Source organism: Dermacentor silvarum, chromosome 6 (assembly GCF_013339745.2).
Source record: "Dermacentor silvarum isolate Dsil-2018 chromosome 6, BIME_Dsil_1.4, whole genome shotgun sequence".
Lineage (NCBI taxonomy): Eukaryota > Metazoa > Arthropoda > Arachnida > Ixodida > Ixodidae > Dermacentor > Dermacentor silvarum.
Window position 1 is genome coordinate 133,117,228 of NC_051159.1, and position 21,353 is coordinate 133,138,580.

Genomic DNA, 21,353 nt, shown 5'->3' on the forward strand with positions numbered 1-21,353 from the left:
TGGGGCGACTTTCATGACTTCCAGAGATAGTTCGACTTTCGCGTGATGTCGCAAACCTGTCGAAGTATATGGCTGACAGTTTGGACAGCGCCACACTGTCGGCTGATGGTCGGCTATATACACAGACGCTTTCAGCCCATGAAAGCGAAACTATCTGATCCGCTGTGTGGCGTTCCGCAGTGAGGGAAAGAGATCTGGAGGCACTGGTTTTTAACACGAAAGTGTTTTATGCCGGGGTCCACCAAGACTTCACTGACGTATTTCCGTCACGGAAATACGTGACGTATGACGTATTTCCGTCACGGAAATACGTCATAGAACATAATACAAAGAAAGAAACCAGAAGAAAAAGTTCCACAAACATGCAAAATTTGGAAATCGAACCCACGACCTCTCGGTCCGCGACGATAGATCGCCGAGCGTTTAACCCATTGCGCCACAAACGCATTTGCAGAGAGCTACACAGGCGCGCTTTATATATCTAACACTCCTCCGTGTACCCGCGCTCTTGCTCGGGGCGGTGCCGCTGCCTACGAGCAGAAAAGAGAAGTACTGCATTATGACACTAACGCGCACCGACAGTGAACGCTTCGGTGGTCTCAGCACTACGACGCCTCGATGCCAGCATTCGAAGGGACGCTGGCATCAAGAAGCACTACCAACGGTGAACGCCTAGGTGGCGTTCACCGTACTCAGCACAGCGGAGCGTGGCCTCCGCAATTAGCTCTGAAAATTTTTCTGAAGTTGATCGCGGAGGCTGCAATTACGACGCGCTGTACGCGCTGATTTGACTCGGTGACGATTCAGTTACGTGCTTTGTCTTGCGCGTTGTATTAGTGTGTCAGTTACGTGCTTCGTCTTTCGCGTTGTGCTAGCGTGTGCAGCGTAGTGCAGCTTCCATATGCACGACGGTTGCTCATGGTCATCGACGTTGGTAGTCGTGATGGAGGAGACGTGCCACCAGGCGTCAGCGTGGGTGCATCAACGCCCAAGGGCGCTTTAGCCACAAAACACCAATACACATTATATATCAATGTGCAATAAACATTACACTACTTCTGTGAAGACACGTTTCACTTTCGTGTTCTATACCGATTCCTATATAAGAGGGATCAACCACAATTTTTGGAATGCCGCTCACACGCATCATGAATATGTGGCGCAGTGCAGCTCCGAGATGTGATCTCGGAGGTTGCGCCTAGCGGCCTAGCTTTGCCAGCTACGTGCCGCAGCAAGAGAGAGGTGTGATAAGATAAGAAAGGAGTGCACCTTGTGTGCAGCCACTGTACGCGGGGCGGTGAGAAAGACCAGTGTTGCTCGACGGCATATTCAACGCCAGAATTTGAACTGCCGTGCCGAACGAGTGTGGAACCTGGTGGACAGTGATATGCTCAGTGCACAGCGGTTGGTACTTTTGGTTTCGGCAACGCATCTAGTTCGTTATATCTATTAGCAGAACAATTTTACTTTGTTAGAAGGAGGTTTTAATTACAGGGATCTCTATGTGGCTTTGAGGGTGAATTACATTTACATCATTATAGCCATTGTTTCGTTATATCCTGTTAGGTTATAACAAAGTAACAGTATATCTGTTTTTGATGCAGAGGGACAAATTTGTAAACTTCGGTCTTCCATTTTATTTAAACTTACAATCGTTTAATAATTCTTGCAAACAAACTTCGAGCCTTAAACCAAAATTTTGCTTTCAACAGTCACTCGAATTTAATTTTTTTCCCTCAAATGCAACAAATTCCATTAAAATCAGCCCAGGGGTTATCTCGGAAAAGTATTTCTGCATTTTACATGCATTTGAATAGGTGCCATCGGAGTTAAGCCTAAACTAAAGCTTCCTCTTAAATGTGAATTCCATACAAGACGGTGCAGCTGTGATGTGAAAAAAATATTAGCAGTAAGGGTCTCTACTAGGTTATGTCTCAGCATGATTAAATATGATCCCCATTTGGGCAATACACAGATGGCATTGTAGCTTTATTTCAAAGGGGCTCTCGTTAGCTTGAACTCTGCTTTGTTCAAATGAATTTTTTGCAACATGAAGTTAATCAAGATTCCACTGTACTGCAGGGTCGTTAATGCCCGATTGTAGGTTTAGGATGTAAAAGCCAGCCAGATCCAAACCTAAAGCTAAGCTCAAAAGCCAAGCCAAAACAAAACAAAACCAATCGGTTCTATGTAGTTGAATTGCCATTTTTGGGACACTTTTGAACCTGCTGCTTGCATGCAGGATCCCTAAACTTCTGTAAATGCATATTTGGTAACTACTTTCATGTTTACGACATTCTGCCATGCTCTTTTCTCTTCATTTCATTGTTTTTTAGTTGGCCTTGGTGTCCTGGAGGGACTGCTTCTTCACACCATTGCACAAGCAGGTGTGTACCTTGATATGCTTAAATCTCTTATGTGTACATTGTGCTAGTAGCCCTGGCCTTCTGCCTTAATTTTTTAAAGTCTTGTGCTTATGTTGCTGTTTTCATTCCACTTAGGTGACCAATGCAGTGCTGAAGCTAATTGAAAAGGAGCGGAATGGTGAGCCAATCAACACAAGGCTGGTCAGCGGCGTCATGTTCTGCTACGGTGAGGAACTCGTTGTCATGGTCGTATATGTGCAGGTGCTCGCCAAATTTTTTGGAATGCAATGACCAATGGTAAAAAAAAAAATGCTTAGCTTTTACTGAAAGTTGGGTAATGCCTTCGTTTGCTGCAGTCGAGCTTGGCCTGAATGAGGAAGATCCATCAGCCAAGGGGCCCAACCTGTCAGTGTACAAGGATGCATTTGAGAACACTTTCCTGGAGGACACTGAACGTTTCTACAACAGGGAGAGCATGGAGTTCCTGAGGCAGAACCCTGTTACCGAGTACATGAAAAAGGCATGTCTTTCTTTTTCAAAATATTCATGTCGTGTCGTGCTGGTGAGATTCTGCATGATAGCCCTCTTTGTTTTCACTTTTGAAACACTACTATGTTAAAGTGACTTGGCTGAAGACATCAGAGAATAAACTTCTTGGGCCACCACATTGCGCTGGTGGCCAGACAATTCTTCAAAAAGTGCAGAGTGAGGTGTGGATAGGTGATAATTGGAAGATGTAATGGGTGGTGACATGGAATGTAAACTTGTTCAGTTGCCCCTGAGGATATCAATATTACCTAGCAACCAGCAGATGCCAGCATTTAGTGGCTACTGAAAAAATCCGACACGGCTGTGCTTTCCTCCATAAATGCTAGGGGTTATGTATTGTGCAGTGGGTATGTTTGCAATGCTGTTTGTTCCATACCTTTATCGTGTAATCGTGGAAATTTATGCGTGTAAAATTTATGCAAGCATGAAATGGTGTTGATATTTTCTTGTGATAGATTCCTCTAAGAAAAATCATATATATACAGTCAGCATATATGATACCAGTTCAGCGACACTGCAAATTCTAAAAAAAACAATTGCTGCCCTGAGAAACTAGCCATGCTTAGCTAATCCATGTGGCTGACTTTTCCATGTTATGTATGTGGCCCATAGTTTGCAGTGTACAGTCTTCAGACTCTGAAAGAACAATCAAGACTGTGATGATTCAGCTAGTGGAAAGTGGGCATAATTAGTGCAATGTTTCTACAGGGTGCATATTTTGTGCAGGCGCTGACATGTCTTTGTGTCCGCAGTGTTGGCATTACACTAGATGAAATGCAGGGTACCTGTTGGCATGTGTGTAGGCAGTAGAGTAACTCATTGACGGGTGTGTTGGCCGCTTGAAAAATTGGGTTTGATTTCAAGTAAATGTATTCTTTTTCACTCCTGAATTCTGGATGCTTAGATTATCCCTGCTGAGTCAGAGTGCTAATGAGTTGTTAACTGCGCGTGCTTTCTAAAAAAAAAGAGTGGATGTTTCGCCTCAAAGGTGAAGCATTGACAGTGTTAGCAAGGTTTTATGTTGCGCTTAAGCTCTTCTAGCAGTGTTCTAACAACATGTGGGCGTGATATATTGGCACGATGCAGCACATGAGGCAACTCCAGCTGCGTAGCAGGTGGCAAGAGTGCAAGATGAGTAGTGCTACTAACAGCGTTACAGGCATTCCACCTCTATAGTGCCCGAGATGAGAATGACGGAAAGCTGCTGGCGGTTCTCAGCACCCATAGAAAGGATTAGGTAGCTTTAGCTTGATGTTTAGGGCCCATTCCACTTAGCTAGACCAGCTTATAAGCATAGAGCGTATGTAGACAGCTGCTCAACAGACACGCTACGGTCTGTGCACACAACGCTTATGCCATCAGCTGGAAGGCAGAACGCTGCTCTTATCCTGCTTCTAAGTCGATTGAGTAGAGCATGACAGTTCATCCACTTGGCTCTGTCATTTTTGCAGCCAAACAAACTGGGCAGCACTCACAGCTAGCAAGTGGTCCACGCACATGCTGTTGACCTTGGGACATACGGCGGCGGCGGTTTGAACGTGCTGCGAGCGTCTGTATACAGTCAAACCCACTTATAGCGATCCCAGATATGAGCTATCGGTTATGACCACATTTCAGTGCACTTACGGTTTTCCAACTCTCCCTATGGAAACTGCTTCCAGATATAACGAAAGTTTCTTAATTTGCGGTACTGCTACATTGAACGCTTCAAACGTGGTCACGTTAAAAATAGGGCACACGCGAAGGGTCAAAGCATGGAAGCACGACCAAACTAGGCGCACGGCAGCGTGCGCCCGCTCCAGTCCAACCGTGACGATGATACGGCCTTTGAGATGAGTGAGTGACCGCCTCGCACGGATTTCGGAAGCCGCGAAAAAGGTCACGCGTGGTCACGCCTTTTCAAGGCACGCTTCCAGGGCGGAGGCAGGCCATAGGTATGCTGCGTTCAGCATGGCACGGAGCATGCACCGGTCCGATGTCGGATGGCACGACAGCGTCACTCGTTTTGTCCTGCTAGTATAGTAAAATATACCATATGCTCTCGAATAAAAAATGCTGGCTGCGATTGCAGTTTTGAAGTGACAGTTGATCAGAACCGGGTGCCGTTTTGAAAGAGCTACACGGCGCCGCATTTCGTTTAGATGGACGTTTCTAATGGAAGTTTGCAGCTAGGTGCGGGAACGCACTGGGAACAAAAATGACACTGAAAATCTGGTTTTAGGACCAAAGTAGTGCTGAATTGTAACTGCTGACAACAGCTTCAGTGTGGTTAATTTTTTAGCCTTTTGAAGGGCAAGTCCATATATAACAACCACTTTTCGTGGAACTATCGAATTCGTTATACTGTGATTACTGTTACAATAAAATTTATTGGTTAGCGTTTGTGCAGCAGTTCTTACACTCCCTTCTGAGCTGAATGCTAATTTTGAATTTGCTCTATATTCTTCGTTGTTTTGACAGGCGGAGCAGCGTCTGAGCGAGGAGCAGCGGCGAGTACATCTGTACCTGCATGAGACAACGCTGGAGGCGCTTGCGAAGACATGCGAAAAGGTGCTGATAGAAAAGCACCTGGAGATCTTCTATGCAGAGTTCAAGAACCTGCTCAGTGATGACAAGGACGAGGATCTCGGACGAATGTTCCAGCTTGTGTCACGTATTGTTGACGGGCTTGGTGAACTACGCACTCTGCTTGAGGAGCACATACAGGTAGGTGACACATTGGATTATTGCATACGTCTTGTCGTAGGAATGTTTCAACGGATCTCATGAGCATTGCAGTTTCTGACATGGTACCGGTGTGATGCAATGTAGGCCCAGGGCCTGTCTGCCGTGGAGCGGCTAGGCGAGGCAGCCGCCCAGGACCCCAAGCTGTACGTGGCCACCTTGCTGCAGGTGCATCGCAAGTACAACGCACTCGTGCTCACTGCCTTTGCAAATGACGTGGGCTTTGTTGCTTCTCTTGACAAGGTTAGTGCCATGCCTGCCTGGTTGTCGGGTGCCTACAGTCTGGTACAATTGGGGTTGCATGTGTTGGCATGGAGTCTGTCTGGATTAGGGCTGGGCATAGAGTAATAATAACCTAATGAATGCTAGCTCTTAATCGATAAATAATAAATTAATTGGGTATGTACATAACGAGATCGAAAAAAAAAAGCTTGTGATTTGTCACGATACTTACACTTTGAACAGCCTTTATTATTACTTGAGCTACAGCCTGTGCAAATGGACATTCAATCTTATAGGCGCCTCGATAAGTACATGCACATAAGATGCCTCTAGTTATCTCCCCTTTTTATAGCTAAGAAAGAATGCTGCATACACAAAGATGAAACTAAACATTTGGTTTATTTTCATCTAATAAACTAAGCGTAGACTCGGTGTGCATGTTTGGGTGCTGTCAGAACTCGTTCCCTCCCTTGCCCAGCAAGAGAAGCAGGGGGCATCAATGCAGGTGCTTCTGGTTTTCGTCATGTGAGCTTAACCGGTTAATTGCGATCAAGAAGTTAGTCGTGATTAAAGCTTTAATCGATTAATTGCCTAGCCCTAGTCTAAATGGTTTAAATCTGTTACACATCTGATAACAGCAATTGTGTGTGTGTGTGTTACTTTTGTTTCCTTCTTATGCCACTCCCGTTAAAGTGCACTGTCTATATTCTGCTACAATTAAGGGGAGACACGGCTCTTAGGAGCCGAAAATTTGCCCAAAAATCGAGTTTTCAGAATTGTAATTTCTGTGTTCCTACTACCATCCCGCACCTGCCTGCAACTTTTTATTAAAATATACCACGTATTTACGGCGTAACAGCAATTCAAAGATTCGTTGGCACACCCACAGACCTTTAAATTGTGGACAAATCGCACTTATTTCGGCTGCCTGTAACTCGCGAACGGCTCGCTCCACCGCGGCCATTTTGGTATCGTTGGAAAGCTTGTGCGTTTGGCTTCTTTTTATCACTCGGTAAGCAACCCTGTTGTCGCCGCCTTCACAAATAAAACGAAAAAAAAAAGTGCCCATAGAAAGTCGTCATTGGCCAGTTGGGATCACGTGGTTAAGATGGCGTCACCTTATTGGCTTAGGGCACTGGATTGAAAAATCTGGCTGGTAGAGGCGCCATTTTGCCTTTGGTTGCGACCGCGCTACGACGAACATGCCTGGAGGACCGAAAAAGTTCCACACTGTGTATCAGTTCGGCCGAAAGCGAGCGAAAAATAAGAAACGCGCTAAGGGCACGACATCGCGGGACACTGCAACGGATCAGCAAGCGACCCTCGTCGCTAAGACACCCGACAACGGCGATGGAGGTGATAGCGGTTCGACATCGCGCGGCCCTGCAACCGATGCGCAAGTGACTCGTGGTGCTGGGGTATCCGACAACGGCAGTCCGCTAAATAAGGGCACAACCTCGCGCGGCTCTACAACGGGTCAGCAAGCAACTCGCGGCGACGCTGGTGATAGCGATCTGCAGAACGACGGCTTCCTACGCGCCGCCCCCGGCCGTGTGATAGTTGCGGCTCGTGGCGATGCAGGTGATAGCGATCTGCAGTATGACGGCATCCTTCGCGCCGACTCCGGCCGTGTGATAGTTGCGGCACGCGGCGACGCTGGTGATAGCGATCTACAGAACGACGGCTTCCTTGGCACCGACTCCGGCCGTGTGATAGTTGCGGCTCGCGGCGACGCTGGTGATACCGATCTGCAGAACGACGGCATCCTTCGCGCCGATACCGGCCGTGTGAGAGTTGACGCTAGAACTGTCACGAGCAGCGAAATAGCTCAAGTGAGTGCCCGTGATCAAGTCACGCTTGATAGACTCGAGTCGACGCCGGCAACAGCGCGAAAGACTGCTGTTTTCACTGATGCAAGTGACGCGTCATCGGCCTCAGCCGTGGACAATGCTGCTTTATACGCGATTGTTGACCTGAACCTTCTGAATGTGCTGCTCGCTGCCCTGCAGTGCAAGGTATGCGGAGGGTGTGCGAAACTAGTCACGGGCGACCGTGACTACGGCCTCGCCAAGAAACTGGTCGTGTTGTGCGAGAATTGTGGTGAAGTTGCGGCGCAATGGAATTCGCGCAGAGTTGATGGTGAAAAGACATGTAATCCATTTGAGATTAACATGTTAGCCACACGTGCAATGCTCAGCAGTGGAAATGGCCAAACAGCCATGAACGACATCTTCGCGTCGATGGGGCTTTCGCGCCGGGGGCTCCACAATAAAACGTTTCAGCGCCACCTGAAGAAGACGCTAGAGCCTGCTGCCACCCGAGCTGCCGCGACCGTTATGACTCGGTGCGCGAAAGAAGTCACTGAACTGTATGATGACATTTGTTTTGGACACAAAAAGAACATTGCCGTGTGCTACGACGGAACTTGGTTGACAAGGGGACATTCCTCACATATTGGTGTTGGAACTGTTGTGGAGCTCTTCACTGGATATGTGCTCGATTATCATGTGATGTCCAACTTTTGTTTGGGGTGCGAGAATGGTCCTAAGCCAGACAGTGAGGGCTATGACCTTTGGAAGTTGAGCCACCAGTGCCAGAAAAACACAAGCTGCAAGTCTGGCCAGATGGAAGTAGAAGCAGGCAAAATCTTGTTTGAGAGGTCGCTTCAGCGACATAACCTTCGTTATACCACCATGTTGTGTGACGGTGACAGCCGCACATACAATGCAATTAGAGAGGCAAAAGTTTACGGATACATTGAAGTAGAAAAAGAGGATTGCGTTAACCATGTCAGAAAACGCATGGGCACTGCACTCCGCAACTTATTACAGAAACACAAGGGTGAAGGCAAACGAAGCCTCGGTGGCAAGGGGAGATTGACAGCTGAGCTGGTCGACAGGTTGGCTATCTACTATGGCCGAGCCCTAAAATCGCATGTTGGTGATGTGGAAGCCATGAGCCGTGCAGTGATGGCAACTTTTTATCATGTGACTTCCACTGACAGTTGCCCAAACCACGCCCTGTGCCCGGCTGGTGAGCAGTCTTGGTGCCCCCACAATGCAGCAAAGGCCAAAGGGGAGCCAGAGCCTAGGCACAAGTATAATTTGCCTAGTGATGTGGCTGCAGCTCTTTTGCCAGTGTACCAGCGCTTGTCAGAAAAGAGCCTGCTGCAGAGGTGCCTAAGGGGAAGGACTCAGAATTCGAACGAGTCTCTGCACTCTGTAATCTGGAGCCTGCTAGCAAAAGAGCAGCACTGGTCTCTAGTTGCAGTACAGGCAGCTGTTGCAGAAGCTGTGCTGCGTTTTAATGCCGGCAACGAGTATGCAGCAGCAGCAGTGCTAACACAGCTGGACATGAATATAACACCCACTGGGTCCAGCAGGGCAAAAGAAAAGGACTTGCGGCGTAGCACAAGTTCTTCCAAAAAAAGGGCAGCATCACTTGGCCTTGCTAAGGCAGTCAAGAAAAAGCACCACGACAGCATGCATCCTGACTACTCCCCTGGTTCATTTTGAGAGATATTGGTGATATATCTGTCAATAAACGCAAATATTTTTGTCCGTTTTCTCATAGCAGCATTTCTGATGGTGTCATGGTCTTGGAGCAACAATATCTCCAGTTGTACTTATCCTATCGCAGTAATTCTTTTTTTGTCTGAAAGGTAGTGAATTGGCGAGTGAAGTAGGCCTAAAATATGAATAAGTATTAATACAGAAAATTTCTAAAAATAATAATTTTTCCTGGCAGTTGCATTAGCTTTTACTTTGAAAATTTTGACATGCTCTAATTTTGGTCCAAATTTGTGAAAAACATTATTTCTTGCCTGGTTGGACCCCTGTATCATCCCAGATCAATTTAGTGTTCAAGCATTTGCCGTAATCACCACAAACATGTCGTGAAATGTTTTTCCTCGTTTTCTCAAAACGACATTTTTGATGGTAGTGTAGTTTTGGAGTGACGATATCTCTGGTTCTACTTATCTTATCGCAATAATTCTTTTTTTGTCAGAAAGGTCGACAAACTGGGAATGAAGTGGGCCTAAAATATGAACAAATATCATTACAGAAATTTTGAAAAAGTTATAATTTCTCCAGGGTTTTACTAATGCCTTCTGCTTACAAAAGTTTGACATGCTGTAATTTCGGCATAAATCAGTTTAGAACATTCATTCTTGTAGCACTGCAACCTCTGATCATTCAACATCATTTTGATGTGCCAGTCTCCTTCATAACAGCCAGCATTGTAGAGAGAAGTTACCTCCAAATTAGTCCATACAAAAAAACATGAATTGCTTATATTTTGAAAAGTACTTGTTGCATGCAAAAACCAATTGCATATTTGAAATCAGCATGTCAAAATACTGAAGTGATGGAAGTTTGATCAAATTGTGGCCATAAATAAAAAATAAAAAAAAAAGTGGGGTGTCTCCCCTTAATATGTACAGCGGTTCACTAAAGTTTTTGGGACTGAGGTTCCGCGACAAATGGGAATTTTTGCTCTGTTAAAGCGTGAATTTAATTTAATGGATCACTGTGTACGTCACAAAAACTACTACAGACTAAAACTTTTGTAGTTTGAGGCTGCATGCCTAGGCATCGCATGAATTCTTTTTTTTTTTTTTTTCGCAAATCCCATGCCTGTAAGCTTATGTGGTTGACTGTACCTACTCCATATTCTGTTCATACCCTTTCAAGAACTTTGAATTTTTTTCACCTTCACTGCAGCAGTGGCCAACACATATCTGACTAGATAGCACTGAAATTGCCTTGTGCTGTGCCACTTGTCTGTTCAGCCACAATAAATGTCTGTTCAGCTTATCACTGGGTGTCACTCAGGGAAAATACGATGTACTGTTATGGTTTGAGTACAAATTTGGAGTTGTTGTTTCAGTCTGTACATAGTAATTTGCACATAGTAATTTTAGGAAACCTCAGTGCTGAGCGATGCCGTGCCAAAAATATAGTTTATAAAAGCGTGATGGTTGCCTCTGATGTTAAACTTCTGCTGATGCACAATGAAGCCGAGGAGCTTTCGGCGCTGCCTTTGTAGCTTGCAACTCGTGACAATGCGTGTGTTTTCATACCTAAAGTCTCTCCTCTGCTGGCCATATTAGGTATGTTGCCCACAAAGCTTTTAGGTGCACTAGAAATAATTTGCGCCATTGGCACACACATAGATGTCATGTGTTTTTTTTTTTTTTGTGGTTTTAGGTGACTCAGGGACAAATAATTGCTTAGTTTGTTCTTAAACAAATATTCATTCTAGAAGTCTAGAAGTCTTAGAAAGGCGGCACCTTGTCACGTCTTGAGTGTGCATTCTCATAATAAAATTTAGAAAGATTTAACCAAAACGATTTCACCAGAGCAGTGTTCGTCATTGTGAACGACCATCACTTGCAGCTTATTTTCCACTTTTTAATTTCTGGTTTCTGTTATACAAGTGAAAAAGCAGTGTTGGAGCCTTGATATTGTCTAATGTCATTTACTATGCATGCCTTGCACTCTAACGGCTTGTGTTTGTGTCCAGGCATGTGGTAAGTTCATCAACAACAATGCTGTCACAAGGCTTGCCAACTCATCTAGTAAATCTCCTGAACTGCTGGCAAAGTACTGCGACATTCTGCTGAAAAAGAGGTACATTTTCATGTTGACAGTAATAAGTTCAATGAAGATTGGGAGGTTGGAGATATTTCTGGAGTGCAGTAGGCTTTCACTAAAATGAACTCCGTAGAGAAATGCTGTGATGAGTCAAAAAGTTAGGGGCCTTCATTCAGATCCGTTGTGTAAAGATTAGAGAGTTATAGCTGGAGTGGGTTTACGGGCCAGTGGGCCCAGTGGGTGAGCGGAGTCACCACTGCGCACGTGTGGTACGCTGGGGCGGCCAGCGTGTTTACAGAGCAGGCAGCTCGCTCTGCTGGTTTTCTCTCCCCAGCGGAGAGAAAACCCCAGGGGAGCGTGCGCAGCAGACCAGCGTTTTTGTGAAACAAACACGGCGACCATCAGCACGAACAGCAGTGGCATGCCGTTGGTGTCATCTTCAAAGCGGTGCTGGCAGGCAAAAATGCCTTGGAGGTGTTTCACCACTGAAGAGGACCTCTGTATTCTGCGAGTGGTTTCAGCAACGAGGCCGTTTGGCGATGATTTGAAGTGGATGACCGCGATCGAGAACCTGAAGCGAGCGTTTGGCTGCTAGGTCGCACTAACTCCAACCTTGTTCGACAGATGGCGCAGCAAAGCACTCAGCTCAACTGAGCGAGAGATTGCCGAGCTAAATCTCTTCCTTTCGTGCAGTGCTTCACTGCCGTCTCCGCTCGCCCGCTTGTTCCATTGGCCCGTAAACCCGCTCCGCTATAACACTATATTCATGTCTCATAAGGCTAACAGATTTCCAAGGCCCTTTCATGTTTGTTTCTTTCCTTGACTGTGTGAGATCTGTACTGTAAAAAGATAATTCAATTTACAATAAGCCCGCAATCAATCCTATACCACTATCTCTGCAGGAAATCTGTCATTTGCTCCTCTGATAGTCGATCCATCAAATGACAGGTTTCATGAGGGGCTACACAACAGAAAAGTAGCATAAGATAGCAATGGAAATATGTGAGAATAAGTGGCATCGGAAACTTATGTACAGTGCTTACAGGATTGATGGCTAGGTGCCACAGATGGTGTGCTTTTCTTGTGTGTGTATCTGTGAGCTAATCACTTCAAATTTGTCTTGCAGCTCTAAAAACCCAGAAGAATCAGAACTTGAGGATACTCTTAATCAAGTGGTGAGTTTGAAAGAGAATTGTATGTACCTTATTTGGGCAGTGTAGAATCTGGCTGTGCATCGGTTAAATTTGCGCTCGCCCTGGAAAGTAGCTAGCGAGTGCCTAAGATGTGTAAGCAAATGTGGCGGTAGCATCCCACCGGACTGTTGCAGCCTAGTACATATTGCAATTATCCATGCCTCGAAAGCAACAGAGAGAGAACTCTTTGTGTTTGTACGCCCCCACACCCTCTCGTGTTTTGTACTACACCTGGCATTGCATGTGCACAACACAAGGCTCAAGTGGAACAATTGGTTCACAAAGCAGCAATAGTTCCTCCCCCCCTCCCCCACTGATTGTACTCAAGGTGTGACAGGTATTATATAGAAACTGTCTGCAAAAACGATTAAAGGTGGTTGAAGTGTATCATGCATGGTAAATTCTCGGACTAAAGTGATTGATAATCGCGTTGCTTGGCTGAGTCGCTGACTACTGCAAAGCAACCAATAAGTGTGGTCGATCGTGAGAAGCACATTTACTTGGGCGAAGACATGCATGTCAAGCTGCTGCTGGAACCGCACAGTGAAAAGAATCAAGAATCCCTTGCTGTTCTATAGTAGTAATAGTTTCATCTCAGCCTTCCCAACAGGCTGCAAGGGTTGATCATTTGCACAAGATGATGGAAATAGCGATTTGCTACACATATTACTTGCAACTCTGCTCCTGGCAACCACGTGTCCCCTCCTTTATCCCAAAGGGGCTTTGAACTGCTTTTTATCAAAGTCGAGAAATGCATTTAAAGTTAAAATGGACTATTTTTCTAAATACTTTGCCACAAAAAGTACTTGAATGTGTTCAGCAGAAGCGGAGTTATTGACAATCAAAAGGTCGTATATGATCTCATTCGCGGTGCTCCTGTTCTTTCTTAAATGCCTTGGACTGTGAAGGCTACGGCGGAGCGGAGCGTGCTCACAACGCTTAGCCTACTGAACCTCACCATGGCATGCAGTTCAAATTTTATTTTGGATGTTCGTATAGATGCCACTACTTCTGATTTTGGCGCCAAACGTGGTTGTCATCAGTGAGTCGTGGTTCGCTCTACAAGCGGACTTGTCGCGGCACCCCATGGCGGCCACGGTATCTATGCCATGTACCATGTAGCTGGTCACAGCTACATGCAACTGTAGTGCATTTACGCAGCGTTTGATGTCTGCAGGACAGTGCTTAAATGCGTACTCGCACTCATATGCTCCAGTCTGGCCGTGGTACGTGGTGTGGACCGGCCTTGACCTGCACCAGCTTGACCGACGAATAGTAGCCACATCCAACTTGTGCATTTTGAAGTGCTATCAATAGCTCAATCCGTAGCGAAGTCTGCCAAGGTGTCTAACCAGGGGTGGCCAGGAGTGAGCACATGCTTGCCAGCGTGCATGTGGTTTGACCTCAAGTTTCCCATAGTTTGCAACTGGTTGAGTGTTCAAAACAAGTCGAAATTAGTGAGACCTGACGACTATGAGACCGATAAGCAGGGTGGCCAAAGTTTTAATTCCTACGCGGGGCAGCTGCGGCAGAGCATGAGCAGGCGATAGTCTACTTCTTCCGGAAGTATGTAACTTATTATCGAAATTTGAAAGCTGATTTCCGCTTACTTCAGCCTGTTTATTAAATTGCGTCAATAAATATACGCAGTAGCAGTACAAAGAAGCACACTGATTCAGACATATTTCTTGATTGATGTCAGCTATTGGCTAATAGCAGCCGCGCGCGTGTGGGAATATGCTATATTATGAAATAAAGCAACCCGAAAAGAGTGAGGAGCAGGCTTCTGTTGAAAAGAAAGCGTTTGAGAAAAAGGTGGCTTTGCACTCCGCTTGTGAGCTCTACTCGCAGCGCACGATTGCGAAATTTGTCTGAGATGTTCACAGCAGCATATGCTATCCGTGGACTGTTTTTCACCAAATCCGAGAGGCGGTTCAGGACCCCTTCAATTAAGGCATGCTATTGCAGCAATCATTTCTTGTTTTCATTGTCAATTTTCTCTTAAGTTCTGTGAACTTTGTATTGACGAGCTTTCATTGCACAGTTAAACCTTGTCATAATTAAGTCGCATCCGACACATCTTTACGAATACAACTCGAACCCTTGACATAATGAAGGTGAAGAGGGAGCGGAAATTACTTCATTATTGCCATTTATTGCTATTATATGCCCAATAGGGTGAAGAATTGTATTGTAAACATGGAAATAAGATGACGGCTTTGCGGCCTGCGGAACTGCTACATGGCCATGCATGTGATGAAATTAGAACAAAACAACGAAAGAATCTTCAGTGTGTGTAACACTAGACTTAGCACCTGACACGACAGCATTTAGCTAGCTGCCATCTGTTCCTATGTTATGGCCCTTTGCTTCCGCTTTCCACTTGGCTCATCGAGGTTGAGCAGTGTATGGCACACAACACAGTGCTTCGCTGTGTGATCGAGGAGGCAAGCAAACTTGGCTGCACCAGCTTGGCTCTGCTGGCTCGTGGCCTCCCAGATTGCACGGGTGCCAATGCAATCTCTGAGGCCATGCCCAGCTGCTAGCCTGCGTGGTGTGCCTCAGGGAGAGAGAGAGAGAGAAGTGAATGCATCAACCTTTCGCACCACCGCGTGTAGCCGTGCTGCCGCTTGCGCAGGCAGGGCACAGGCACAGCCTGGACGTGTCCCCCGAGATTGTGCCAGGGAGATCTCGGAGGCCAGGCCCAGCTGCGCCGGCCTGCTCGGTGCGCCTCAGGGAAATGGAGAAGTGAATGCACTAATCTTTTGCACCGCCTCACGTAGCTGTGCAGCATGGTGCAACCCCGAGATTGTGCTGGGGAGATCTCGTAGACCATGCTCTGTGCTCCTGCCTGAGTGGCGCGCCACGCAGGTAGGCGTGCAGTATAGAAGTATGCAGTGTGGAAGTAAATGCACTAGTCTTTTGCACCGCTGTGCGTAGTGTAGCCAGGCACGCTCGGGAGAAGAGAGGTCAGTGGAGAAGTGCGACGGTGAGCTGGTTCTTGTGCTACGCTATACACAGCGTTCAGAGAGACAGGTGCTCCTCGACGGGTCTATTCGACACTGGTACGCGGGAGTTTTGGACTGTCACGGCGAATGAGTGCTGAACCCTGCGGAAAGCAATGTACTTGGCGCGCAATGGTCAAGTATTTTTTTGGTTTCTGAGACAGATCTAATTTGTAATATCCATTAGCAGGACCATTTCATTACGTTAAAACTAGGTTTGAATGTATGGTTCACTATGGGGATTTCAAGGGGAATTTTATTTACATCATTATATTCAGTATTTTATTGTATCCCATTTCGTTATGATGAGGTTTGAGTGTACATTCTTTATGTGTAGATACATGGCAAGAAACGTTTCATATTTACTTCGTTATATCTGATAATTTGTGAGTTATATCGAGTTGCATGTGAAAAACGTGAGACAGTCTTCTCAAGTACTAAATCTTTGCTTTTGACTTTGATATACAATTCTGAACCACTTTTTTTTTTTTTTTTTCCTCGCTTCTTAGCTGCGGAATATCTCCACATATGCTGTTCCTTTCTCCCTGTTTGCCCTTGACAGATGATAGTGTTCAAGTACATAGAAGACAAGGATGTGTTCCAGAAATTCTACAGCAAAATGTTGGCTAAGCGGCTAGTGCAACACATGTCGGCCAGTGATGATGCGGAGGCCAGCATGATCTCCAAGCTCAAGGTGAATTTTCGTGCATTCAACAGTTGATTATAGATTAAGTTCCACAGGCCACTTATGCAACTTCTTTGTGAAGGATTGCATGCATTTATTTAAATAACCTGCCGGATGGCAAACCATGCATTAAACTTTCTTGTCTTGTTTTTTGCAAACACATCGAGCACTTCAGCGAAGCCATTGCTGTTTAACTCTTTTTCTTTAATCGTGGAATTTGACTGTCATTCAAGCAGCTAGCTTCTTCAGATTAGGGATTATGTTCAATTTATGCAGATTTGAGGCCATTAGTAAATTTAATTAAAAAGTATAAATATAATTAAATTTCTATAAGTATAGTCTGTAAATCTGCAATGTGGAACAATTTTTTTCTGCAACTGTACTTTGCATTGGGCAAAAATGCTCATGTACCATGCTTTGGGAGCGTTTAATGAACCCCAAGTTGTCAAAATTAATCTGGAGTCAGCCACTACCATATGCCTCATAATCGATGGTCTTGGTGCATTTGAGGACATCGAAATGCACCTTTTTTACCATTGTGCTGCATTTAAATGGATGGGACTGTATTTACAAATCTAACATGCACCTTCTTTCAAGAAAATGGGTTCTCAAGTTGCCTGTGTATTACAGATACGAAACCAAAACTGCATTTGCGGCATTAGCAACGGCCTACTGTGGATCCCTCAGGCGATGCATCGTTATCGCCATTGCAAGAGGGCAGCAGAGCCTGTTTTCGTGAAGGCGACTGTTGGTTTATGTGCTTGGATAAGATCTGGAGCGGTATTCTTGGTTGAATCGGTACTTGGTCAAATGCGTGGTAGTCTCGGTCAGATCACTTTCGGAGATACATATTATCCCTATGCTAGACTTCACGTGCATCTGCATCGTATGCGTTGACACATACGGAAGCCAATGTTTCTGACACTGTGTAAAGCTCATTATTGCAAATGTTGGGTGCGTGCTATATATTTATTTTATAAATTAGGGACATCTTACATTCAGGTGCACTTTTATTTTCTTACTTTAGACCTTGTGAAAATTGGGTGCGTGTTATGTTCGGGGGTACATTAGGAATCGGGGTAGAGTGTCTGCCTTGGCTGTGGGAGGTTGTGGTTTTGATTCCCAGCTGGGGAATCCTGGGCAGCTTTCATGGCTGCCCAGGATTGGGCCGCTCCCATATGGTAGTTTTTTCTTATGTCAAAACTTCCTTCACTTTGCAGATTATCACTTGGAGTAGGCTGTATTATTTAGCTTCGCACCCCCACCTGCTATACCTTTCTAGTTGTGTTCATGTGGTAGAGCAACTTGTTGCATGTGTTTATGACTGGTGTTGTCTGTGCACTTGCAGCAAGCCTGCGGCTTTGAGTACACCTCGAAACTTCAGCGCATGTTCCAGGACATTGGAGTGAGCAAGGACCTGAACGAGCAGTTCAGGAAGCACATGGTTAACACTGAGGATTCTCTTGGATGTAAGTCATACTTACTCTCTTGGGGGCTACGAGAATCTTTGGCTACACATTCATTGCAGCTATTACATGCCTCGTAATAACTGCACTGAGTAAAATTTTAGGAGACAGAATCGAAAGAGTGCACAAGGTATATATAAAGCACAGCCTATCGTTATTTATTCACCCAGAAAACTCTTCAAAGGTGAAAAAAAAGGTGAAATTCGTAGGATTTTCGTGTTGCTACTTTGACAATAGTACATTCACCTTTGGCGGACTCCTGTCTTTTTAATCGTTTGCACTTGTTTTGTACGCATGTTCTCTATCATTTTCGTGTGTTTATTTTTTTTTCTACTTGGCACAATTACTACACTGCCTTACCAGCTAGCCTTGTTCTTCGCTCTGCTATCGCTGGCTGGCTGTCTGGGTGGTGTGCTTTTGCACATGGCTTACATAAGCCAAGTCAATTGGCTTCATGCTTTACAGGCTTTAGCAGCTTGGATTTGGTGTGATTTTCACTCATTGGCTTCATCAGCGACAAAAGGAACTAGGGCTGCTTCTCTAAGCACCAAGTGTTGGACTGTAAATGCCTGTGAAGCTTGGTAGTGTGCAAGAAATATGTGAGGACTAACTCGTGCTTTGATGTGCCTGTGCAATAAAGCAGAGAATCTGAGGCTTTTCAACCCTATTTTATATGGCCATTTGCGTGGGCCCATAAGGAACCAATAAAATCAACTGGTGTATACTTTATTAGTTAATTAGCCCCTCGACGATGTTAGATGTAATGGGTTCCTTTACCTCTGTCAAAAGCATAAAGGTACGATTGCCCGCTCGTGACAATATACAGATATTATTGTCATGTATAGTTATGAAAATTTGGCAGTACATTTGAGTCCCGCCACAACGAAATTCACGAGACATACGAAAAATTTCATTGTGGTGGAACTTCGTTGATGCGAAATTACTATGTACAGTTGCCGACCGATTTTTCGGACTCTGAAAATTCGGTCGGCCTCCAAGATTGGGAGACGTACGAGAGCGCACCCTATCCTCCAGTCTCGGAGGCCATAACCGCTCTTCCTTAGCTGACCAAATGCTTTAGGGGACAGCACTATCGTGATAATCACTTTTTGCGAAATTGGTTTTTATTATTCCTTTTTTTTATGTTAGGTTGCTATTTTGCACGTGGTGTGCACGCCTCGGAGACATGTGCGGCTTTGCATTTGTGTGATCGGCGCCACCTCCTGTGCCTTTGCGGGAGCCAAGTGGTGGGAAGCGTAATTTCCGCAATCAGCTCCGGCAGCTCGCCGTTACAGTTAGCAAGATTACACTTCTCCACTGGGCTACGCGCAAAATGGGAATGAATGAACGAAATCAACTTTATTGAAGGTCCTGCCGAATGGGAAGGCCGGAGCGAATGACGCGCTGCGGGAGCTGATCGTAGAAGTCACGTGCGAAGTAACGGGGCTCATTTCTTCGATCTCAATGGCGATCTACACTAACGCGTGATGCTCTTGTCGACTATGCGGAGATGTCGTCAGTCTTGCGCAAATCCGAGCAAATCTGATCGCCTCAAAGTGTAGTACAGTAGAACCCCGCTGTTATGTTCCCGGGTGCTGCGTTTTCCCAGCTGTTACGTTTTTGACCGGTCCCGGCACAGCTCCCATAGAACCCAATGCATTGGTAACCCCGCTGTTACGTCGCAACTGTGGGACCGTTCCCGCATCATACGTTGCGAACTGCCATACCGCGCCGGCCCGAGTGGCCATTTTGACTTTTCATGTTGCTTGGCTTGGTTGCTTGACGATGGCATTGGCCGCCTATAGTGCCGGGGGCGACACTGATTACGTATTTTCGGTTTCCGCCAGCAAAAGTATGGCCTTTGAGATCCGCATTTGCTATCTAAAGATGGTGTCTATGACGCGTTGCGGCCCTAAAATTGGTTTTGGCTCATAGATGTTCCATATAAAGTCCAAGGGCGATAACGCCATCGCCGCGCGCGAAAGAACGAAAAGCAGGAAGGAAGCGCGCCTCCTTCTGTTGCGCTCGAGGCACCGGCGAGGGAGCGAGGGGGGGGGGGATAGCGGGTAGCGTTGTGCTCTGGCATCATACTGCGCGACGGTGCGCGACTGCGCGCGGTGGTGCGGGCCGTATCTTGAAAGCGATCTGCGTGGGGGCAGAGTCTACGCAGTGTAGGTGCATTGGCGGCTTGTAACTTTGTGCGTGCTGCGTGTTCTCGGCGCTCAGTTTGCGTTGAAGTGATAGACAACAGCACGAAGGTCACTTCGCTCGCTTCTGCAGCGGCGCTTAACTGCGCGTGTCCGCGCTCATGGAGTGTGATGTGTTCATGTTTGCCTGTGGGCGCTGACACCATGTTTGTTAATTAGTTAATAAGCAAATGTTTACAAGTTTATATGGACGATAAAACTACTATTTTTACTTTGTATAGCTCATCGCAATCGATACTTCCGCTGTCGGGCGAAACTACTTTTTGTCACACGTAAGAATTAAAATAATATTGTGTGCAGTTCAACACTACTCCCATTTCTCAATTTTTCCTGTTTCCCGGCTCTTAAGTTTTTTTGTTTTTTTTTACGGTCCCGTGAAAAACGTAACAGCGGGGTTCTACTACGTATACCGAGGCAGGGCATTTTAGGAGATTTTTTTATACGACCCTAAGCCTAATAATTTTTTTTTTTTTTAGGGTGAACGAGTTTTTCGAACTGTTCAATTTTTCGGACTATATTTCGGTCCCCGCGAAGTCCGGAAAATCGGTCGGCGACTGTATATATGTACGCCAAACGGCAAAGCCGAGGACGAAACCAAAACCATCGTCTGGGATATCTACGCGATGGCATGGGGGCAAAGGTTAAGACGTACCGTAGGCGGTCAATAAAGTGTCAACTTCACGAGAGAATGCATTTGCGCTGCTGTTACAGCATTTTTCATAAATTGCGGCTGACGTCTAACCCAACACGCGTGCCTGGCCAATCGCGAAACACACATTTTGCGGCACATGCATCACCGCAATGATGCAGTTTGAATTATCACAATTTCACTGCATATTTATGACACTCGGCAAGCTTGGCAAGCGTACGCTTACCGGAAGTGTTATTTCCAGAAGTCCGGCAGCCTGGATTCCTTGCGCTTCACGGCAAGCAAAGGTTTTCCGCTCTGGTGGGGGCCGTGTGGGTGCCGTATCTTGAAAGAACTGCGATGTGAACAAAGTGTGCGCCTGCGTGGGCCTCATCTTCAAAGCGATCTGGACAAAAGTGCAACTAGTGCCAGTAGAGTCGTATACGCTGTGCTTTCGATGTTTAGTTCTCGTTGAGGCAAGAAACAATGCCAAGGTCAATTCGCTCACTGCTGCTGTCGCGCCTCCTCACTCCAGCGTTTTGGCAGCGAGTTTCCATGATCATTGAGCACGACTGTGTTGATCGTTACCTGTGCGTGCGTGACACCGTGCTTGGTAATTAGTTAGTAAGCGAACGCTTACAAGTTTATACGGCCGATAAAACTACTATCCTTAGTTTGTATAGCTGTCTACTGATTTGATATCGCAATCGA

At 45.9% G+C, this 21,353-nt stretch overlaps 1 protein-coding gene across 2 annotated transcripts in view; it reads left to right on the forward strand.

The window, feature by feature from the left end:
• Positions 1 to 21,353, forward strand: part of LOC119456052 (cullin-1) — a 52,125-nt gene that overhangs the window by 14,478 nt on the left and 16,294 nt on the right. For both annotated transcript variants that reach the window (XM_049669518.1, XM_049669517.1), the window contains 9 exons: positions 2,337 to 2,387; positions 2,502 to 2,592; positions 2,723 to 2,886; positions 5,376 to 5,621; positions 5,727 to 5,882; positions 11,388 to 11,494; positions 12,585 to 12,633; positions 16,219 to 16,350; positions 17,690 to 17,810. In XM_049669518.1, the coding sequence (XP_049525475.1) occupies positions 2,337 to 2,387; positions 2,502 to 2,592; positions 2,723 to 2,886; positions 5,376 to 5,621; positions 5,727 to 5,882; positions 11,388 to 11,494; positions 12,585 to 12,633; positions 16,219 to 16,350; positions 17,690 to 17,810 (1,117 nt within the window). The remainder of the gene's footprint in view (positions 1 to 2,336; positions 2,388 to 2,501; positions 2,593 to 2,722; positions 2,887 to 5,375; positions 5,622 to 5,726; positions 5,883 to 11,387; positions 11,495 to 12,584; positions 12,634 to 16,218; positions 16,351 to 17,689; positions 17,811 to 21,353) is intronic.